We start from the raw sequence: 20,545 nt of genomic DNA on the forward strand, positions 1-20,545 counted from the left end.
TTATTCAACCTGACACAATTATTTGTTTGTATGTTTGTCTCCCCCATAAGACAAGGAACCCTCTAGGGTTCTGCATCTTACTCATCTCTGTATTCTACTTGTTGAATGAAAGAATGTCTCAGGATTTCAACAAGAATATTCAAACTCCTCCTGATAAATGCCCATTGTGTGAGTCAAAGCAGGGATACAGGCCGAATCTCACATCAAAAAGTATCTTTAAATTGACAACCCTCACACATCAAAAATTCTTCTTACGGCTGTAACCAACTGGAGACGGTTTTAAAAGATACATTAGACCACCAACAAACCTACCTATTGAATATTTATGGACATTCAAGCTCCTTTCATTCTACTGCATATAAGTGGCCCTTAACCTTCTGTGGGTCACAGACCAATTTGGGTAGTGTTTGTCTACCATTTCTTAAACCCACATTCCCTTCTGATAAACATAAAAATCCCACACACCCCTGGAGATTCTGATACTCTCCCAAAGGGCACCATCCCCAACCCCACCAAAATAAAAAGTAACTTTATATGTGGTAAGAATTCACAGGTTCACAAGAGATATAGTCTATCAGGCAAGACATCACTGAGCTTTGCTCTCAAGTCGTTCCATAATATTAAAATAGGCATTTCCCTTCTATCACCAAATATAATCATTATAACGCTAAATATGCTTTCAAGTCTTTACTGCGAAGAGGAAGTCAAGGAGGTGCTGACATCTGTCTCCCCGACCTTTGAAAACCTTATGATAGAAATTTGCCGGAACCAAATAAAAAACAGAAATATGAGAAGATATCCTCCATCTCTTCACCCACAACCCCCACGAGCACATGTTAAAATGAAGGGAGTTCTTTGAAAATGCTCCTGGCACTACATTTTCCCGCTACTCCTACCCCCCCAAACACACACCCCCCTCCACCCCTACTTTAAAATAATCTGAACTTCCAGCTAGCAGCAACTCCTTTTAAACCAATATGCTTTGTCCTGGCGAAGACAAAGGGTTAAATTAAAGAAACCGCTGCCTGGCTGCCTGCCACTGGCTTGGAGGGTTGGGCTGGGATAGAGAATAGAGGAGGAAAAACCAGTTGAAGGCATAAGTGCTAACTTCTTACCCTGCCACATGGCCATCTTGATCCTATTCTCTCCCACGCTGGGGTCACAGGCTCAGAGTTTCCCGGACCCCCCAGTTTTGTAGGGAGACTCGACTGGGATGTAGATGGAACAGCAGCTGTGTCGTCTCGTTTTCTGCAAGATGCTCAAGCCCAGAACCTGAAAATATCAACAGGAAAACAAATACCTAAATGAAAAACATTCAAATCCTTGAAAATCATCTCCTGTCCGTCTCTGGACCTCTCTTTCAAAGATAAGCAGACATGGACAGTGTTAAGTTTCCACCTAAGCAACAAGATCTCACCAAAAAAAAAAAAAATGGGGAGATCTGGAGTCAGTTAATATTGCCCTTGAGTGCTGTCCAATTCTGCATGAATCACTGGATCTTCAGTAAGTGGGTTTCAGAATCTCAAAGGATGGGTGGTTGGATGAGATAACCATTAAGTGTCTCTCCTATCTCAAAGTTCCACACTTTGGGGGAATGAAGAACAGCATAATATCCGATGCCCTCCCCAACCTCCCCAAAACACCCAACTCTGCAACAAAAAATTTGTAGAAAGGAGAGGAAATTTTGTGACTAAAAGTTTTAAAACAGATCTCGTATAGGAAAAGAAAAGAAGGCATAATAAAAACTGAAGAGCGATGCCCTCGAGGTCGTGGTGCTTCCTCTCCGCTTCACTATACTTTCCCACATTTTGCCAATGTCCTGTAGAGAGCATAGACTGCTTTTAAAATCAGGAAAGAAAAGAACCAAAGGAAAAGAAAAATGTAAAAAAAAAGAATACTAATTTAAGTAAAACCAAATTAATTCAGATAATTCCTATTTTTAAAATGTCAAATTCAGTCTTAGGACAGTACTACTTGGAAGGATATGAAAGGCGCTAGGAATGGGAGAAAAAAATGAAAGGTCTGACTACTTCGTTTGATTCAGAAGGTGAATATATTAAATGCTTTTCTTGTCCATTTAAACAAGTTCTTCATTAAGTCTTCCTTTTGTAGCATACAAGCCAATCTGCTTTTTCTAAGAAAAAGTCCTCACCTTTTTGACCTGGGGAACTTCAAAGCAGATTGCTATTTCCATAGCTTTCATACAAGCAACACCTCCACCCCTTAAGTGAAAACGCTAACGTATACATACTGAAGACTAATACGAACTTGAGAGCCATCATTTTGGCCTTTTTTAAATACCTTTTTTTAAAGGACTAAAGTGTGAATGTGTACACTAATCCCAAAAAGCCGATAGAGAAAAGACAACGCTTTGGATAAGGAAAGGCTTGTGAAGTCCAAGAAAACTAGGAACTCACAAAGTCCCAGGATGAATTCACCAGGAAAAAGCGCTCTGATGACTTATCTGGCACCCAGGACAGTTTGCTTTGGTTTGCCTTTTTTTCCCTCTTATTTAGCGCGCAGTTAAATAGTACTGCTCCGCGCCTCGGGGGACCAGGAGAATTTAACATCTCCGTAGTCAAACCCGGGTAGTTGCTAATAAATGTATGAAGCGTTCATAAAGCAGATTCTTACTGGCTTTTTGTACTCCACACTTCTGGATTTCCCTCACTTATTCGGGGTAGCTTACACTGACGTTATCACACGGGCACACGTACAACTTCACTTGGCACTCCTGGAAACTGATTTGCTCTGAAATATTAATAAAGTACACGCGCATCAATGTGAAGGTAAAGTTTTGCCCTTGGGGTGGGTGAAGGCGCTCAAGCGCAAGCCTGTAAAGTCTAGAGAGAACCAGCTCCCCGCGTTAAGTGGGAAAAGGAAAACGGAGCAACTACTTTTCCGAGAGTGTGGACTCGGCTTCGCTACGACCCACACGAACCTGCCAGTCCAGAGCAGGATGGATAAGAACGGGGCCTCGACAGGGCTTTACCAGCCAAAGCCACCCTGCCCCAGTCCTGGAAAGGGGACGCCTGCAGCTAACCTCCCCCATTCAAAAGCGGGGCGGGCTTGGCGCGGCTCCGCTAGGAAACTTCGCTGGGACAGCGCAGGGACCCTGGCTCAGAGAATAGGGCTGGGCTCCCTGGAAGATGCCGCCCTGCACTGGCTAGAACTGGCCGGTCTAACTCCTCCGAGTGCCAAGCAGCAGCGGCCGGGCACGGGGAACCCCCATCTCCCGGGTACGGAGCCAGCGGGGGAGCGCTTCCCCTGTGTCGCTGAGCCCAAGGGAGTGCTCCGGAGGTGGGCCGGGGGCCAGCGGCCCGCCAAGGACCTGCTGGGGTAGGAACAGCCCATTCGTCTTTACCTGTCGCCGAGGTCCGGAGCGGCAGAGCCCGTGCCCGCCGCCGGCGGGCCGAGCGCTCAGTCGGCTCTGGCGTCCGGGACACTAAGTTGAGCTAGCGCCCCACGTAGCCTGCAGAGCTTCATTCACAGCCCAGCCGGGAGGAGGGGGAACGGAGCGGGCGCGCGGCTCATGTGACAGACGCCTCGCAAGGATCTGCCAAGCACGGCCGCTGCCTGCGCGTGCGCGCCCCGTCCAGCCCTCTCCCCACACCTCTGCCGAAGCGCGGAGGAGGTGATGCCCGCCCAGGAGGCAGCAGGGCGGGGAGATCCGCGGACAAGGCGGTGCTCAGAGGAGTTTCCGCGCGCGCAGCCGCAATAGGTCGGCCCTGCTCGCTGCCATATTTAATGAGGACTGGGCGGGTCCTAACCCAGTGCTGGGCGTGTCAATTGCTTTTGAAAAAGAAATGCTCCTTTATGTTTCACTCTTTCGAGCCTACGGTATGTTTTTTTGGTTTTGTTCTTAAAACGAAACTGTTTATCCTGAGCTTCTGGCCCACAGAATAGTTAGTGGTAGAAATCTAATACTAATTACATTAGCTCACGTATTTTGAGCCTCTAATTATATGCCGGGCACTGTTCTAAGCCCTTTACTTTTTTCATCTCATTTAACGTGCACAATAACCCCACTGGGGTACGTACTATTATTTCTCCACTTTTATTCATAAGAAAACAGAGGCACAGAAAGGTTGTCCGAGCTCACATAATAGTGGTAGTATGAATAGTGATCAAATATAGTGATGCTTGTAACAGCCAACTCGATCCTCATAGTAACACTGGAAAATCTACACTGCGGTTTTTGGTATTGTCTCCATTTTAATAATTACAAAACAGAGGCTCAGGAAAGCAAAAATTACAGGACTGGTAAGGGGTAGAACTGGGATTCCAACCTAGGTCTACCTGACTCCAAAGCCCTTTGGCCTAGGTTTGGAAGAAACAGCCCCTCATTTTACAAAAGAGAAAACAGGCCCTTGGGGTTTGTTGACCTACTTAACATGATCCAGCTAATTATTTACTGGCAGAACTGAGACTAGAATTTATATAATCAATCCAGGTAATCTAAGTAGAACCCCAGTACGCTAATTCAGAGTCCACTGTAGTGAACAATTTTGAACGCCTGCTTTGGGCAAGCTAAGTGGTGTGGGATACAAAACCTGTATCCTAGACCAGTCAGCACTAGGCCACCAAGGACAAATCTATAATCAAAAAAGTCCGGCTTTTGGACCTATTGCAACAAGGGAGACGGCACACCAGAGAAACCATGGGACATCTTACCAAACAAAAAAAAAGTCATTATGGTGTTGGGGGGGAAGGGTGGAGTTTAAGTGAATTTTAAACGAAGCATTGTTTTAGTAAGCTCAAAGCAGGGCTGTGTGAGGGGGTCAACATCAGGTCTGGACTTCGAAGTGAACCCAGAGTCCTGTTTCCTTGGGAACCACAAAGTAAAGATAGATGTGGAATGTTGTGTCCAGATACCCCTTATCTGAAGCTCTGCACCTGGATTGGAAATTGAGGCTGCTTCTCTGGATCCAAGAAACGTATGTACTCCAGACAGATGTGGAATGTTTTATTCTCACTGATATGATTTCAAGCAGCAAAGTTCCTGATAGTCTATGATTGTAGAAAACAAAGTTTCTCAGTGAGTAAAAAACATGGTGGTCACTCAGATAAGGCGACTGTTATCCTCTTACAGCTGCAGCATGTCTCTGGGAGAAATATTGTTCCCCATTAAATTTACAGCTGGTTTTGTTTGTGTCTGTTATTCCAGCCTGATGAAAGGCCAGGTTTTTGCTTTCTCAGTCCAAGCTAATTTTTACTTTCTCACCTGAGAACATTTATTCTCTGCTTTCAGGCACTGGCAGTATATAGGTGGGTGGGTGCATGGGTGGGGGATAGCCACAAGCGACTAGAAGGAATCAGGGCAGGTTGTGCTGAGTCCTCTGATGATGGTAAATGCAAGCAGAGGTAACACCTTGTACAAAGGTATGCAGGCAAGAAATCACATATGAGGACCTGTGAGTAGTCCTCCATGGTTGAAGCTTAGGGTAAAGAAGTGTATGGAAGTTGTAGGCGATGTAACCAGAAGGTAAATTCAGGCCCAATTTTGGAGAATCCTGAATGTTGGACTGAGATTTGTACTTAATTCAGAAAGTGATTGAAAAAGAAGGTTTTTGAGCAAGGTAATCCCTTTATTGAGACACTTCTTTTTTTGTAGTTGAGGTATAATTGACATATAACATTATATTAGTTTCAGGTGTGCTGACTCGCTATCATTACCACAATAAGTCTAGTTAATATCTGTCACTCTTCTTTAAGAAGGTGAATTTGGAGTAATTGTTCAAGGAGAGGTTGGTTGGTTGCTTGGCTTTTGTCGTTGCAGGATAGGAGAAACCAGAGCTTACCTGTAGGTTGAGCAGGAAGAGACACTAGTGAAACAGAAATTGAAGAGGCAAGAAAAGGAGGGGATAAATAGTGGAGTAAAATACATGAAATAGAAATGAGATGCAAAATACAAGCTAAGCTTGGAAAAGATGCCTTTCCCTATGAGACAAGAAAAAGATGGTTGCAGGATGGCAATCTGGTTGGAAGCCACCACTGTAGAGCGAGCAAATATTGGCTTTACGTGGAATACGGGTTTATTTGGGAGAGCTTGGGCAGGAGTGATTTATGGAGAGTATGAGGGCTGCAGTACAACCAGATGACCACGTGGTGTCGCCACTGACCGCTGACAGCTCGGAGGGCTCCTGTTTTAGGAGTACACTTCATAAAAGAACATTCTATCTTTTGCGAATTGCAAAACAAAACCAGTTACGTGAATCGACTCTGGAGCCAGACTGCCTGGGCTCAGAACCAACCAGACTCAGACACTTATTAGCTGTGTCACGTCGTTCAAGTTTCACTCTCCTTCAGGTTTCTTATCTGTAACATGAATAATAGGATAAAATGTATTAATAGATTTTAAATAGTTGGAAAATGTTAAGTGCTCAATAAATGTGAGCTAGTATTACTATTAATGGTGATGATGATTAATAAGCCTCCTTTGGATCCACAAGTTTTGCAGGAGTTATTTATGTGGTGAGTAATAAATGCCTATACAACAATACCTTCCCAAGTGAAATGGTTAGAGTGTGGTGCTAATGAGGCAAAGTTAATAATTTAATCAGGAGGTATGGATTCTGTTAACTCTGTTCTCTTCCCCATGAGAACCTTAGCCAGGTGCCCCACAAGTGTGTGTACACGGTCACAAGTGGATCTGGCCAAAAGAGTGTAGATAGATCAACATAAATGAGACCCTCTGTTCTCCTCCCCCATCCTTGGAAAAACTTGAAAAAATGTTCCCGCCCAACCCCCCACAGTGGTCAGCAGACTTTCGGTCAAGAGCCATTTCAGGTCTTACAAAGTAAAGAGTAAACACAATGTGATCTTAAAAGTTAATTATAAAGATACAATAAAACAGTGGATTTCTCTGTATAATAAAATGTAGCATTTTAGAGTTAATTTTGCAAAAGAAAAACCTTTAGAGCAATAGGTCACAGTGGCACCTAAGCTGTCATATCTAAAGCAGCTTTATCTTTTTTTAACCATTTTTTAAAATTGAGGTACAGTTAATTTACAATGTTGTGTTAGTTTCAGGTGAACAGCAAAGTGATTCAGATACATATATATATATATATATATATATAATGTTTCAGATTCTTTTCCATTAGGGATTATTACAAGATGTTGGATATAGTTCCCTGTGCTATACAGTAGATCCTTGTTGTTTATTTTATATATAGTAGTGTATATATGTTAATCGCAAACTCCTAATTTATCTCCCCCCGTTTCCCCTTTGTTAACCATAAGTTTGTTATCTATGTCTGTGAGTCTTTTTTCTGTTTTGTAAATAAGTTCATGTGTATCTTTTTTTAGAGTCCACATATAAGTGGTATCATATAATATTTGTCTTTCTCTGCCTGACTTACTTCACTTAATATGATAATCTCTAGGTCCATCCATGTTGCTGCAAATGGCATTATTTTATTCTTTTTTATGGCTGAGTAATAGTCCATTGTGTGTGGTATTCCATACCACATCCTCTTTATCCATTCATCTGTTGATGGACATTTAGGTTGCTTCCATGTTTTGGCTATTGTAAATAATAAAGCAGCTTTATCTTTAATTTTGAAATTGTCATTGCAAATCCAGAGTGAAATAGTTACATGAGTACATAGCCATGTAAAGTAGTAAGTGAATGTTTCTGGTATTGTTCTTTATTTGTTCCACATTTTGTTTGAGTCTTTACTATTGTGCCAGGCACGTGTTAGCCCCTAGGGATACTAGTTTTAAAATAAAATAAGTGGTACAGGCTACTATATATAAAATAGATAAACAAGGTCCTACTGCATAGCACAGGGAACTATATTCAATATCTTGTAATAACCTATAATAGAAAAGAATATGAAATATATGTATGTATGTATAACTGAATCACTTTGCTGTACTCCAGAAAGTAACACAACATTGTAAATCAACTATACTTCAATTAAAAAAGAAAATAAAATACCATGCATAAATAAAATAAAATATCTGGGGTGCCCAAGGGATGCCTGGAATAGTTCTAAAAAAATGGGGCAGAATAAAAGGAAATGAACAAAGTTCTGTAGCTCAGGGAATCTATCAATACAGTAGGTTAAGTCTGAAAATAGAGTGATCTAAGATCATTTGCAGTCACCTTGTACTGGACTTCCCTGGTGGTGCAGTGGTTAAGAATCCGTCTGCCAATGCAGGGGACACGGGTTTGAGCCCTGGTCCAGGAAGATCCCACATGCCACGGAGCAACTAAGCCCATGCACCACAACTACGGAAGCCCACACGCCTAGAGCCCATGCTCTGCAACACGAGAAGCCACCACAATGAGAAGCCCGCACACCACAACGAAGAGTAGCCCCCACTCATTGCAACTAGAGAAAGCCTGTGTGCAGCAACGAAGACCCAACGCAGCCAAAAATAAATAAATTAAAAAATAAAAAGCAAGAAAACCAATCACCTTGTACCTAGAGAGCTGAGTATCAAAATTAACAAATGGTTTCTAGGACATAATGGTAGCTAACCTCATGATTGGAGAAACACTAATGAAAACCACAGTGAGTTACCCTCAGTAAAGCATAAAAATGTTGGTAATATACTGTGTTGACAAAGCTGGAGGTGGGAGGAGTCCTCTCAAATTGCTGGTGGGAGTGCAATTAGTCAATTGAGGGCAACTTTGAAATAGCAATAAAAATTTTAAATACATGAGGCTTTGATCCAAAAATTCCATTTCTAAGAATCTCTCCTTCAGTTATGTTTGCATAGGTGTAAACTATTGTGTGCAATTGTTTGTAGTAATAAAAATAAAAAACAACAAGATCTCCATCAGAAGAGGATTGATCAAATAACTAATGTAATTTTTAACTTTTTTATTGAAGTATAGTTGGTTCACAATGTTGTGTTAGTTTCAGGTGTATAGCTGTATAGCACAGTGATTCAGTTTCTATTTTATATATGCTCTTTATGTGCTTATATGTAAAATTCTATGAAAAAAAGGAAGGTGTGGAGCTGTGTACTTTCTCAATTTTGTGCCATGGAAGTGTATTACCTATTCAATTATGTATCTTAAAAAGTAATATAGAAAAATTTTTGAATAGCCTGTCAAGGATGATATTTAGATTGAAGAGAGAGTTGGTCAGCTTCCTGCCTTAGTGTCAGCTAAAGAAAGATCCTGTTAGCCTGTGAGCATATACTAGAAAGTCTATGTTGTGCAAAAACTCAGTCTTTATAGTTCTCTAATTGGGCCCAGCAGAATTTTTGACAGATGGTTTTCATGAGAAATTTTACTTTGTATAAATCCCATATCAGGTTGCCCTCTATTTGAGAGAAGTCCAATTCTATTTAGATTAGAGCTGCTAAGCTCTAAGGGCGCAAATAAGAGAGTTCATTTAGAGAGTGGTTTTGAGGATGTGCAGGTCTCTACTCTGTATTCCATCCAGGTCTGTATTGCCTTCTTTTCCATGCAGCAGTGCAAGCCCACAGAGTAGTGGTGGTGTTTTCTCAGAACCACTGTGATGCCTTTTCACCTACTACCGTGAGAGCTCCTTGAGGACACGGTCCATGTCCTATACTTCCTTTATATTCATCAGCAGAGCTTCTCAAACCATTTATGGTGAAGGACCCTTTTCCCCCAAATCCATTGTGTACCAATAATTTTATATAACACAATAAAAATGAATGACTAGAAAAATGAAATCAAAACAAAAGAGAAATACAAGCCCAATTCTTTTCTGATTGTATTCAACAGACATAAAATTACTCTGTCAATTTTCTGTTAAGGTTTTGAAACATTTAATCTCAATTTCTTGTCATGGACCAGCAATAAACTGTTGAATACATCATACTTCTAGTGTTTCCTATTTTGCAGAGTGTTTTCACATCTCTCTCCCGCTTCTACCATAACACCACCTTCGGAATTAAGTAGAGCAGATTTTATCATTCCCATTTGACAGATGAGGAAGATGAGGCATGCAGATTAAGTGATTTGCCTGGTCTGAAACAGCCCAAATTAGTCTCTGACTCCTATTGCATTTTGCGGCAGCTGCACTAAGAAAGCCCTCCAGTCAAAGAGAGCCTCCCAAAGAATTCCACCAATTAGAAAAACTTGCCTTAGGCTTTCCAAAAGACCGCTTGGCGTGATGGTGTGATGGAAAGAACAGAGATTCTGGAATCAGAGAGGTAGTTTGGAATCCAGGCTTGAGCAAGAGATTTTACCTCTGAGCCTGACTCCTTATCTCTAAAGTGGGGATAATGATAGCTTCTCCACAACGCTGCGCTAAGAACTAAATGGTGAATGTAAATAGCCAGGTACATAGTTCAGAAAGAATGGTTATTATTAAAATCAGGCTCGGTTTAGAAGGGCCCCATTGAACGACGCGCTCTGTAATCTAATCACGTGGAAATGTGCGCCATCTACTGGTGGAGTAAAGAACATGGCTCTGAGAAGAGAACGTTGCTCTCTGCTAAGAATGGGATCAGTAAACTGTGCCCTTCTTGTCTTTCTTTTTACTCCTTCCCAATAGTAACAAGTGCCTCTCCTGCCTCACAGTGAAAACAAGGTAGGAAATATGGTCTTCCACCTCTAACTGGTAGTAACAAGGCCGCATCCCCTTTCTGACATGGTATCAGAGGAGGTCAGCTCAACAGACGATTTAAGTAAGATCCAGAGTCCCATCACATAATGTCAAAACTGTCCAGGATACAAATGAAAATAACTTGTCATAACAAGAAACAGGAAAATCTCAAATAAGAAAAATCAACCAACAGATACCAAGACCTATGTCACACAGATGTTGGAATTATATGACAAGGATTTTAAAACATTCAACATAAAAGTGCTTCAAAGAGCAGTCTGAACAGGTTTGAAGTGAATGAAAAAGTCTCAGCAAAGAAATAGATGACATAAAGGAGAACCAAATGGAAATTGTATCCTTAGTACAGTTTTTTAAATAGAAATATAGTTGATTTACAATATTATATTAGTTTCATGTATACAGCATAGTGATTCAGTATTTTTGCAGATTATACTTCATTATAGGCTATTACAAGCTAATGGCTATAACTCCCCGTGCTATACAGTATACCCTTGTTGCTTATCTATTTTATAAATAGTAGTTTGTGTCTGTTAATCCCATACCCCTCATTTGTCACTCCCCTCGTCCCTCTTCCCTTTACTAGCCACAAGTTTGTTTTCTACATCTGTGAGTCAGTTCCTGTTTCGCATATACGTGCATTTGTATTTTTTTAGATTCCACATATAAGTGATATTATACAGTGTTTGTCTGACTTATTTCAGTAAGCATAATATTCTCTAGGTCCATTCACATTGCTGCACATGGCAGAATTTCATTCTTTCTTATGGCTGAGTAATATTACAGTACATGCACGCACACCACATCTTCTTAATCCAATCGTCTGTTGATGGGCACTTGGGTTGCATCCATGTCTTGGCTATTGTAAACAGGGCTGCTATGAACATTGGGGTGCATGTATCCTTTCAAATTAGTATTTTCATTTTTTCCTGGATATATACCCAGCAATGGAATTGCTGGATCATATGGTAGTTCTAGTTTTAATTTTTTGAGGAACCTCCATACTGTTTTCCATAGTGGCTACAACAATTTACATTCCCACCAACAGTATATAAGAGTTCCCTTTTCTGCATATCTTCTCCAACATTTCTTATTTGTAGACTTTTTGGTGATAGCCATTCTGACAGGTGTGAGGTGACATCTCATTGTTGTTTTGATTTGCATTTCTCTAACAATTAGCAATTTTTCATGTGCCTGTTAGCCATCTGTATGTTTTTTTGGAAAATTTCTATTCAGGTCTTCTGCCCATTTTTTTTTATTGGATTGTTTGTTTTATATTGAGTTGTATAAGCTGTTCGTATATTTTGGATATTAACCCCTTGTCGGTCACATCATTTGCAAATATTTTCTCCCATTCAGTATGTTGTCTTCTTGTTTTGTTGATGGTTTCCTTTGCTGTGCAAAAGCTTTTAAGTTTAATTAGGTCCCATTTATTTATTTTTGCTCTTATTTCTTTTGCCCTAGGAGACTGATCTAAAAAAAAATATTGCTATGATTTATGTCAAAGAATGTTCTGCCTATGTTTTTTTCTAGGCATTTTATGGTTTCCATTCTTACATTTAGGTCTTTAAACCATTTTGAGTTTATTTTTGTATATAATGTGAGCACATGTTCTTGCTGTTTTACACGTAGCTGTCCAGTTTTCCCAGGACCACTTGTTGAAGAGACTGTCTTTTCTCCATTGTATATTCTTGCCTCTTTTGTCATGGATTAGTTGACCATAGGTGTGTGGTTTTATTTCTGGGATCTCTATTCTGTTCCATCAAGCTATGTGTCTGTTTTGTGCCAGTACCATGCTGTTTTGATTACTGCAGCTTTGTACTATAATCTGAGGTCTGGGAGGGTTATACCTCCAGATTTGTTCTTTTTTCTCAAGATTGATTTCTCAAAATGTCATGAGTATTTTGATAGGGACTGCCAAATGGAAATTTTAGAACTGGAAAATACAATGACTGAAATTTTCCAAAATTTGGGGAAAGAACCTACAGATCCAATGGCTGAGCAAATCACAAACAGAATAAATGCAAAGAAATCCACACCAAGATACATCATAATCAAACTTTTGAAAACTAAAGGCAAAGAAAAAATCTTGAAAGCACCAAGTGAGAAATGACACCTTACTTAGGGGGAGGGGAACTATTTGAATGAAGGCATGGTTCTCATCAGAAACCATGGAAGCCAGAATGAAATGGCACAACATTTTTCAAGGGCTAAAAGAATTGAATATATAAAGAACACTTGAAATTGAACAGTAAAATAAAACAAATAATCCAACTAGAAAATGAGCAAAAGACATGAAGAAGCATTTCACTGAAGAGGATAAACGGAAGGAAATAAACACCTAAAAAGATGCTCAATGTCACTAGCGTTTAAGGAAATGCAAATTAGGACTATGGTGAGATATCACTAGACACTTCCTAGAACTGCTAAGCTAAAAAAAAAAAAAAACAGTGATAATACTAAATGCTGGCAAGGATGTGGAGAAACTGGATGTTTCATAAATTTCTGGTGGGGATGTAAAACGGTACAGCCACTCTGGAAAACAGTTTAGCATTTTCTTAATAAACTAAATATATACTTAGCATATAACCAAGAACAAGCTCAAGGTGCTATATGAGACGGAACAGAAGAGGCCTATGACCACCCTGTGTCACTGAAACTGCCATCTGGTATCAGCCATCAGCCAGAAGAGCTTCCTGTGAAGCCTGTGGGCCAGCAAGCTGAGGGGCATGGTCTCCATTAGCGCCCAACTGTACTTCCACCAGGTAATCACTGTGAAGCATTTCATCTTGGCCATGGCTGTCCCGAAGAGCATCTCACTGCTATGCTACCAGTAGGACAGCAAGACTCTAAGCCTCAGGTTCTGGGATGACAAGACCCCTCAAAGTGTACAACGTGGACCTCATGGTGGACAATGCTCAGCTGGGCTTCAGCGTGTCTGTCCAAGACCACAAGCTCATGGTCTACCTGTACCTGCTGAAAGCCAAGGAGAGTTCTGGGGGCATATGCCTGCTGCAGTGGGCAGACGTCCACGTGGGCACCCAAGTGAACATGATCTGGAGGACCCCAGGTGGAGGGTCACCTAGGGGCCCAGCAAAAAGTCAGTAGTGTGGGAGAACAAGCATTTCACATGGTTTGTCACACTGGATAGTGGCATCGGGCTTCAGCAGCTGCTGAAGCTGCAAAACAGGCTGACCACTGTGCTGCCACACCTGCGCTGGCCACAAGTCCTGCAACGGGTGGATGCAGCGTGTGGACTATGTCCTACAGAATGTGGTGCTGACCTTCCTCACCACAGCTTCTCAACTGCTGTCTTCACTTCAGAACCGAGGAGCACTGTGAGCTGGCCAAGATCAGCACCATGCCTGGCATTGTCGTGGATGACCTGATTGAGACCTATGGCATCACCACCCGCTTCTAGACCCAGGGACACTGCCACCGTCCCCATGCACTGCTTTCTACCCCCTTTTTGTATAAAACACGGGGAAATGGGTAAGCGGGGAATGATTGATACATGCAATAACTTAAATGGATCTCAAGGATGGTGAGTGTAAAAAAGCAATCTCAAAAGGTCACATATTATAGGATTCCATTTACTTCAGATTTTCAAAACGAGAAAATTGTAGAGATGGAGAATAAATTAGTGGTTGCCATGGATCAGGAATAGTGAAGGGAGGGGAGTGACTAGAAAGGAATAGCATGAAGGAGATCTCCATGGTGATGGAACAGTTCTGCATCTTGATTGCAGTGGTGGCTACACAAATCTACACATGTGATAAAAATGGCATAGAAGTATTCACACACTTGTACCACTGTCAATTTCCTGGACTGGATATTATACTATAGTTTGTAACATGTAACTGTGGGGGAAATCTGGGTGAAGTTTACAAAGGACCTCCGTAGTATTTTCACAACTTCTGGTGAATCTATAATTATTTCAAAATTAAAAGTTTTTTTAAAGAATGGGAAGAGAGGAATTGTAGACATCGAGTATAGACAATTCTAATGAGGAATTTTGCTGTAAAGGGGAACAGAGAAATCAAGTGGGTAGAGAACAAGGGAGGGTGGCTCAACAGAAGATGTTTAAAATTTTTTAATGGGAGCAATAACAGCATGGTTGAAGCTAATGGGAAAGACACTATAGAAGGAAAAAAAATTATGCTTGAGGGGCAAGAGAGGAGAAAATTGCCAAAAGAGGAGTGGAGGGGTTGGCCTCAGCTAAGAGCAGGGAAAGTTCATCCATAGTCATAGGAGAAAGGGTAGAATATATACATAGATTTAGGTAGGTAAGTAGATGCAGTGGTAGAAATTTGTGAGCTCTGTTTTCTGATTGCCTCTGTTTTCTCAGTGAAATTGGAAGCAAGGTCATGAGCTGAGAGTGAGGACGGGTGCGGAGGTGTTAGAGGTTTAAAGGGAGAAGGTATGAAATAGTTGTCTAGGAAACAGGGAGAGTAAATGGACTGGGATAATATTATGTGATTTCCTGGCAACATTAAGTGCCCACTTGAGGTTCGTGGTCTTGAATTTAAAGCGAGAGTGTCATTTTGTGTTTTTCTCCAGCCATGTTCAGCTCCAGTGATATAGGAGAGGGATAGGAGTCATTGGTAATGACAAAATGGAGGCAAGAGACTGCAATTAGGTGGAGGAGAAAACTGGAAGAGAGGATTTCAAGGGACTGAGAGGCTAGGGTGTTAGAAGGATCAGGTATTGTGATACTGAAATCACAAAGAATTAAGACAGGATTAACTGCAGAGAGTTACAGTGAGACAGAAACTAAAATATTATATAGCATGTATAATATATTTAACATACTCTGTGACAGAAATTCAAAGATGGGGATTTTTAGGGAGGAGAAAGGGAGGATGACTTGAAAATAGCAGTGAGGGACCTCAAGCTGTGGCAATAAAAATAACCACTGCTCGAGAGGGCTGTAAGGTCCTTGGGTAGATCTAGATTTCAATCAGATTAAGAAGGTGAGGGAAGCATTCAGCAAACCAGGAAAGAATATAGAGGATTTTGCTGAAGACTTTGAGTACTAGTTAAGATGACTATATAATTTATCATCCAATCTGGGATACTTATGAGAATGACAAGTGTTAAACTGGGCAGGATGGTGGCACACCGTGTGTAAACTGGAATTGTCCTGCGCAAACCAGAACCATGATTCTAGAGGACAAAGTGGAAGGATTTCAGGGCTAAGAGATGCGGATAGAACATGAAATATTCAGATAGTGAGCAAGGAGTCCCAGGGTTTTTGTGATGACTGACATAAACAAAGTTGAAAGGCATAAAGAGCTTAGTTCTGGTGATACTAAGGCAAATTGTGGTGGCAAGTCTGTGAGTGTTTAGAGGGAGAAAAGGGTGGGTGTTCAGGGCCTGCCCTTCACTCCTACCAATGGAGATAGAGTCCTGGATACGGGAGTTCTATTCCCAGCCAGACAGCAGCTGGATCCTAAGCCCCACTGAGGAATACCTTGATATTTCTGAAACTCTTTGTGCTTCCAGTATGAATTATTTGGGCAACTGGGACTGGACTGACTGCAGCTAAGGAAATTAATAGACCTAGCTGTGAAAAGGTGAGGATGGGAGAGACAAGGGACTCAGTGGTATTTCCAACAGAAACTACAGGGAAAGACACTAACGTTGACAAAAGTAGAAAATACCATGCTGAATAGGAAAAAATATAGAGTCCACCACTTAGATCTAAAAACCTAACTGCACAAGAACAGAATGGCTAATACGCTGCTTATTAATGGCTAATAAGGTCTCTTATTCCTCTTTTCTATGTTCATTCCCTAGGTGAGTTCATCTAGTCTCATGGTTTTAATTACCATTAATATGCTGGTGACTTCCCTACATATACCAAATGCTGGAGAGGGTGTAGAGAAAAGGGAACCTCCTACACTGTTGGTGGGAATGTAGATTGGTGCAGCCACTATGGAAAACAGTATGGAGGTTGCTCAGAAACTAAAAATAAAGTTGCCATATGATCCAGCAATCCCACTCCTGGGCATATATCTGGACAAAACTATAATTCAAAATGATACATGCACCCCTATGTTCATAGAAGCACTATTTACAATAGCCAAGACATGGAAGCCACTTAAATGTCGATCAACAGATGAATGGATGAAGATGTGGTATATATATATATACAATGGAATACTACTCAGTCATAAAAAAGAATGAAATAATGCCATTTGCAGCAACATGGATACACCTAGAGGTTATCATACTAAGTGAAGTAAGTCAGAAAGACAAAGACAAATACCATATGATATCACTTGTATGTGGAATCTAAAATATGGCACAAATAAATTTACCTACAAAACAGAAACAGACTCGCAGATATAGAGAACAGACTTGTGGTTGCCAAGAGGAATGGGGGTTGGGGAGGATGGATTGGCAGTTTGGGATTAGCAGATGCAAACTACTATATATACATATAACTGAATAACTTTGCTGTAACCAGAAACTAACACAACATTGTAAATCAACTATACTTCAATAAAATAAAATTTTAAAAATATGCTTATGACTTTCAAACTTATTACTCTAGACCTAATATCTCCCCTAAATCTCAGATCATACAACTGCCTTATTGAAATCTCAACTTGGATGTTTAATAGGTGTCTCAAACTTAATATGTTCAACACTGAACCCCTGATTTTTTCCTTAAAAATATGTTCTACCCCCACCATGCCTCATCTCAGTTGATAGAAAACTATCCTTCCAGTTACTCAGGCCAAAATACATTGGCCATAGCTTTAACTCTAATTGTATCCCCAATTCTGTTTGGTTTGTCTCTTTTTCTCACACCCCGCATCCAATGTATTAGTAAATCCTTTTGGTTTTCTCTTCAAAATGTACCCAGAATTATACACTTCTCACCTTCTCCACCACTACCTTACCGTTCCTAAACACCATGATCTCTCACCTGGATTACCATAATATTCTCCTGACTGGTCTCCTTGATTCTACTCTTGCCACCCTATATTCTGTTCACAACACAGAAGTCAAGGTGATCCTTTCATAACACAAATCAAATTATGCTACTCCTGTGTTCAAAACCCTCCAATAGCTTCCCCATCTTACTCAAACAAAAATCCATACACCTTATCATGGCATGCAAGAAAGGCCCTATGATCTGTTCCCTGCACAACTCTCCTCTAGACACACTAACTTTGTATTGCTGTTTTGGATTTGCCATACTCTTCAACCTCAGGGCCTCTGCACTTGCTGCTCTCTCTGCCTAGAAAGCCCTTCCTCACCCTCACCCTCACCCTCACCCCTACCAGATATCCCCTTGGCAAGCTCCTCACTTCATTTGGGTCTCTAGTCACATGTCTTATCCTTCCCTTCTACCACTCCTAAAATGCCACCTCCTTTGTCATCAATTCCCTTGATTTATTTTTCTTCAAGCACTTTTTACAAGGCTATATATTTTACTCATTTCATTTATTATCACTTCCTCCCACTAGAATATAAGTTTCATGAAGGCTAGAATTTTGTCTCATTTATCACTATATCTACGGCCCTAAAAACAGTGCCTGGTACATAGTAGGTACTCAAAATTTTGATTGAATGGAGACAAAGGTATAAATAATTAAATAGATAGAAATAAATTTTAAGTGGTATTATATGTATATATGTTATTTTAAGTAAAATACTGGTTTTAGATTTATTCCTAGATACCTTATAAGTTTTTTTTATATTGCAAATGAAATCCTTCTTTAAAATTACATTTTAACTGTTAATTGCTACCATACAGGAACTCTATTGACATTTATGAGAAATTCTTATATCTAGCAACCTTGTTGAATTCTCTTATTCTAATAGTTTTATAGATCCTCGTAGCTGTTTTACATAGAGAGCCATGTCATCTGTGAATTATATATATTTTATCTTCTTTTTCAGTCTCTATTCCTGTTTTTATTTCCTTTTATCATCTTAGTGCATTCTTAGAACCTCCAATTTAATGTTGGATGATAATGGCACTGGGTTTCATGTAGATTTTGGGCAGGTATCCTTTTTCAACTCTATATCTCTTATGTTTTGTTGTTTGTTTTTAAATAATGAATGGGTGTTCAATTTTAACAGTTACTTTTTCTACAACTAAGATGATCATATGGTTTTTCTCTTTTTTAACTATTAGTGTGGTGAATTATATTAACAGTTTCTCTAATTAAATCACTTTTGAACAATGGGAACGCCCTACTTGTTCATATTTTTAAAATATACATGAGGGAATAAATCTGCTTGTATTTCAGTTAGGTTTTCATTTATGTTTATAATCAAGATTGGCCTCTAAAATTTTTTTCATGCCCTGTCTTGGTCAGGTTTGGACACTAAGGTTATTCTAGCCTCAAAAAATGAGTGTCCTATTCACCAGGAAATTTAACGTTATATAATTGTTGAAGGTTGGCTTTAAAAAAAAAAGCTATGGTAAAGTCATTTTGGCCTCATGCCTTTCCTTAAGTGGATTTTTTACTACCATTTTGACTTATTTAATTGTTAAAGGTCTATTCAGCTTTTGAAAGTTCTATATACACTTTGGATACAAGTCCTTTGTTAAGTATGGATTTGCATATATTTTATCCCAATCTGATGTTTGTCTTTTCATTCTCTTAACAACATCTTTCTAAGAACAGATTTCGATTTGATAAAGTTCAATTTACCAATTTATTATTTTATAGGCCATGCTTTCGGCATTATTTATGAGAAATATGTGCCTAACTCAAGGTTTAAAAAAAAGATTTTCTACTATGTTTTTTCCCAGAAGTTTTATAGCTTCAGATTTATGACCATTTTGAGTTAATTTTTATAAATGGGGAGAGGCATGCATCAAAGTTTACTTTTTTGCAGGTGGATATCTAATCATTTGAGCACCAGTTGTTGAAAATGCTATCCTTTCCAAATGAATTGCCTTTGCATCTTTGTCAAAAATCAATCCTGTGGGCCTATTTTTGGACTCTCTATTCTGTTCCATTGATCTATTTACCAATATTCATGCCGATACCACACTGTCTTGATTACTGTACCTTTGTAATAAGTCTTGAAGTCAGTTGTTGTAAGCATTCCAACATTATTCTCCTTTTTCAAAATTGTATTTGAATATGTGTATCAAATCATCACATTGTACACCTTAAACTTACACAATGTTATATGTCAATTGTATCTCAAAGAAGTTGGAAATAAATTTAAGCAGACACCAAGATAACTCAGTAATAAATAGTGCTTTATTTCAGTATTTTAAAAAATCAAAATTAATGTAAAAATCCATATTGAATAAAATATAAAATTTTAAATGAAGATACAATCTGACCCTGGAATCAATTGCATGCCCCTTAAAAAATTGTATTTGACTATTCTAACTTCTTGGAATTAACATGAATTTTAGAATTTGCTTGTCAGTTTGTACAAAATTCTTTTAGGGTTTTTATTGAGAATACATTGAATCTTTAAATCAATTTGAGGACAACTGACATTATAACAATATTGAGTCTTCAGATCCACGATGAGGATATACCTCTTGATTTATTTACATCTTTTGTAATCTCTTTCAGCAATGTTTTCTAGTTTTCAATGCATAGATCTTGCACATATTTTGTTAGATTTTTATCTCCAAGTATTTTATGGCATAGTTTTTTAATTCAACTTCCAATAGTATGCAACTTGTATGTAAAAATGCAATTGATTTTTGTTTATTGATCTTGTACCCTACAGTGTTGCTAAACTCATTTATTAGTCCTAGTAGCTTCTTTTGTGAATTCCTTAGCATTCTCTATGTAGACTATCATGTCATCTGACTATAGAATTTTAACTCTTCCTTTCTACTCTGTATACTTTTTATTTCTTTGTCTTGCTCTATTGTATTGGCTAGGACCTCCAGTAGAATAACAAATATAAGCAGAGAGTAGATATTCTTCCCTTGTTCCTGATTGGACTCAAAGCATTCCATCTTTCACCATAAATATGATGTTACA

At 39.6% G+C, this 20,545-nt stretch overlaps 1 protein-coding gene and 1 pseudogene across 1 annotated transcript in view; one reads left to right on the forward strand and one right to left on the reverse strand.

Moving 5' to 3' along the window:
- CLCN5 (chloride voltage-gated channel 5) overlaps positions 1 to 3,477 on the reverse strand; it is a 159,441-nt gene extending 155,964 nt beyond the window's left edge. Inside the window, exons 1-2 of the mRNA XM_030846651.2 lie at positions 3,365 to 3,477; positions 1,116 to 1,272 (exon numbers count right to left, since the gene is read on the reverse strand). Of these exons, the coding sequence (XP_030702511.1) occupies positions 1,116 to 1,131 (16 nt within the window). The 5' untranslated portion in view covers positions 1,132 to 1,272; positions 3,365 to 3,477. The remainder of the gene's footprint in view (positions 1 to 1,115; positions 1,273 to 3,364) is intronic.
- A 9,811-nt stretch (positions 3,478 to 13,288) lies between these two features.
- Positions 13,289 to 13,980, forward strand: LOC115847175 (cleavage and polyadenylation specificity factor subunit 1 pseudogene; annotated as a pseudogene).
- The last annotated feature ends 6,565 nt before the right edge of the window (positions 13,981 to 20,545 follow it).

The sequence above is a fragment of the Globicephala melas genome, chromosome X, assembly GCF_963455315.2.
Source record: "Globicephala melas chromosome X, mGloMel1.2, whole genome shotgun sequence".
Classification (NCBI taxonomy): Eukaryota; Metazoa; Chordata; class Mammalia; order Artiodactyla; family Delphinidae; genus Globicephala; species Globicephala melas.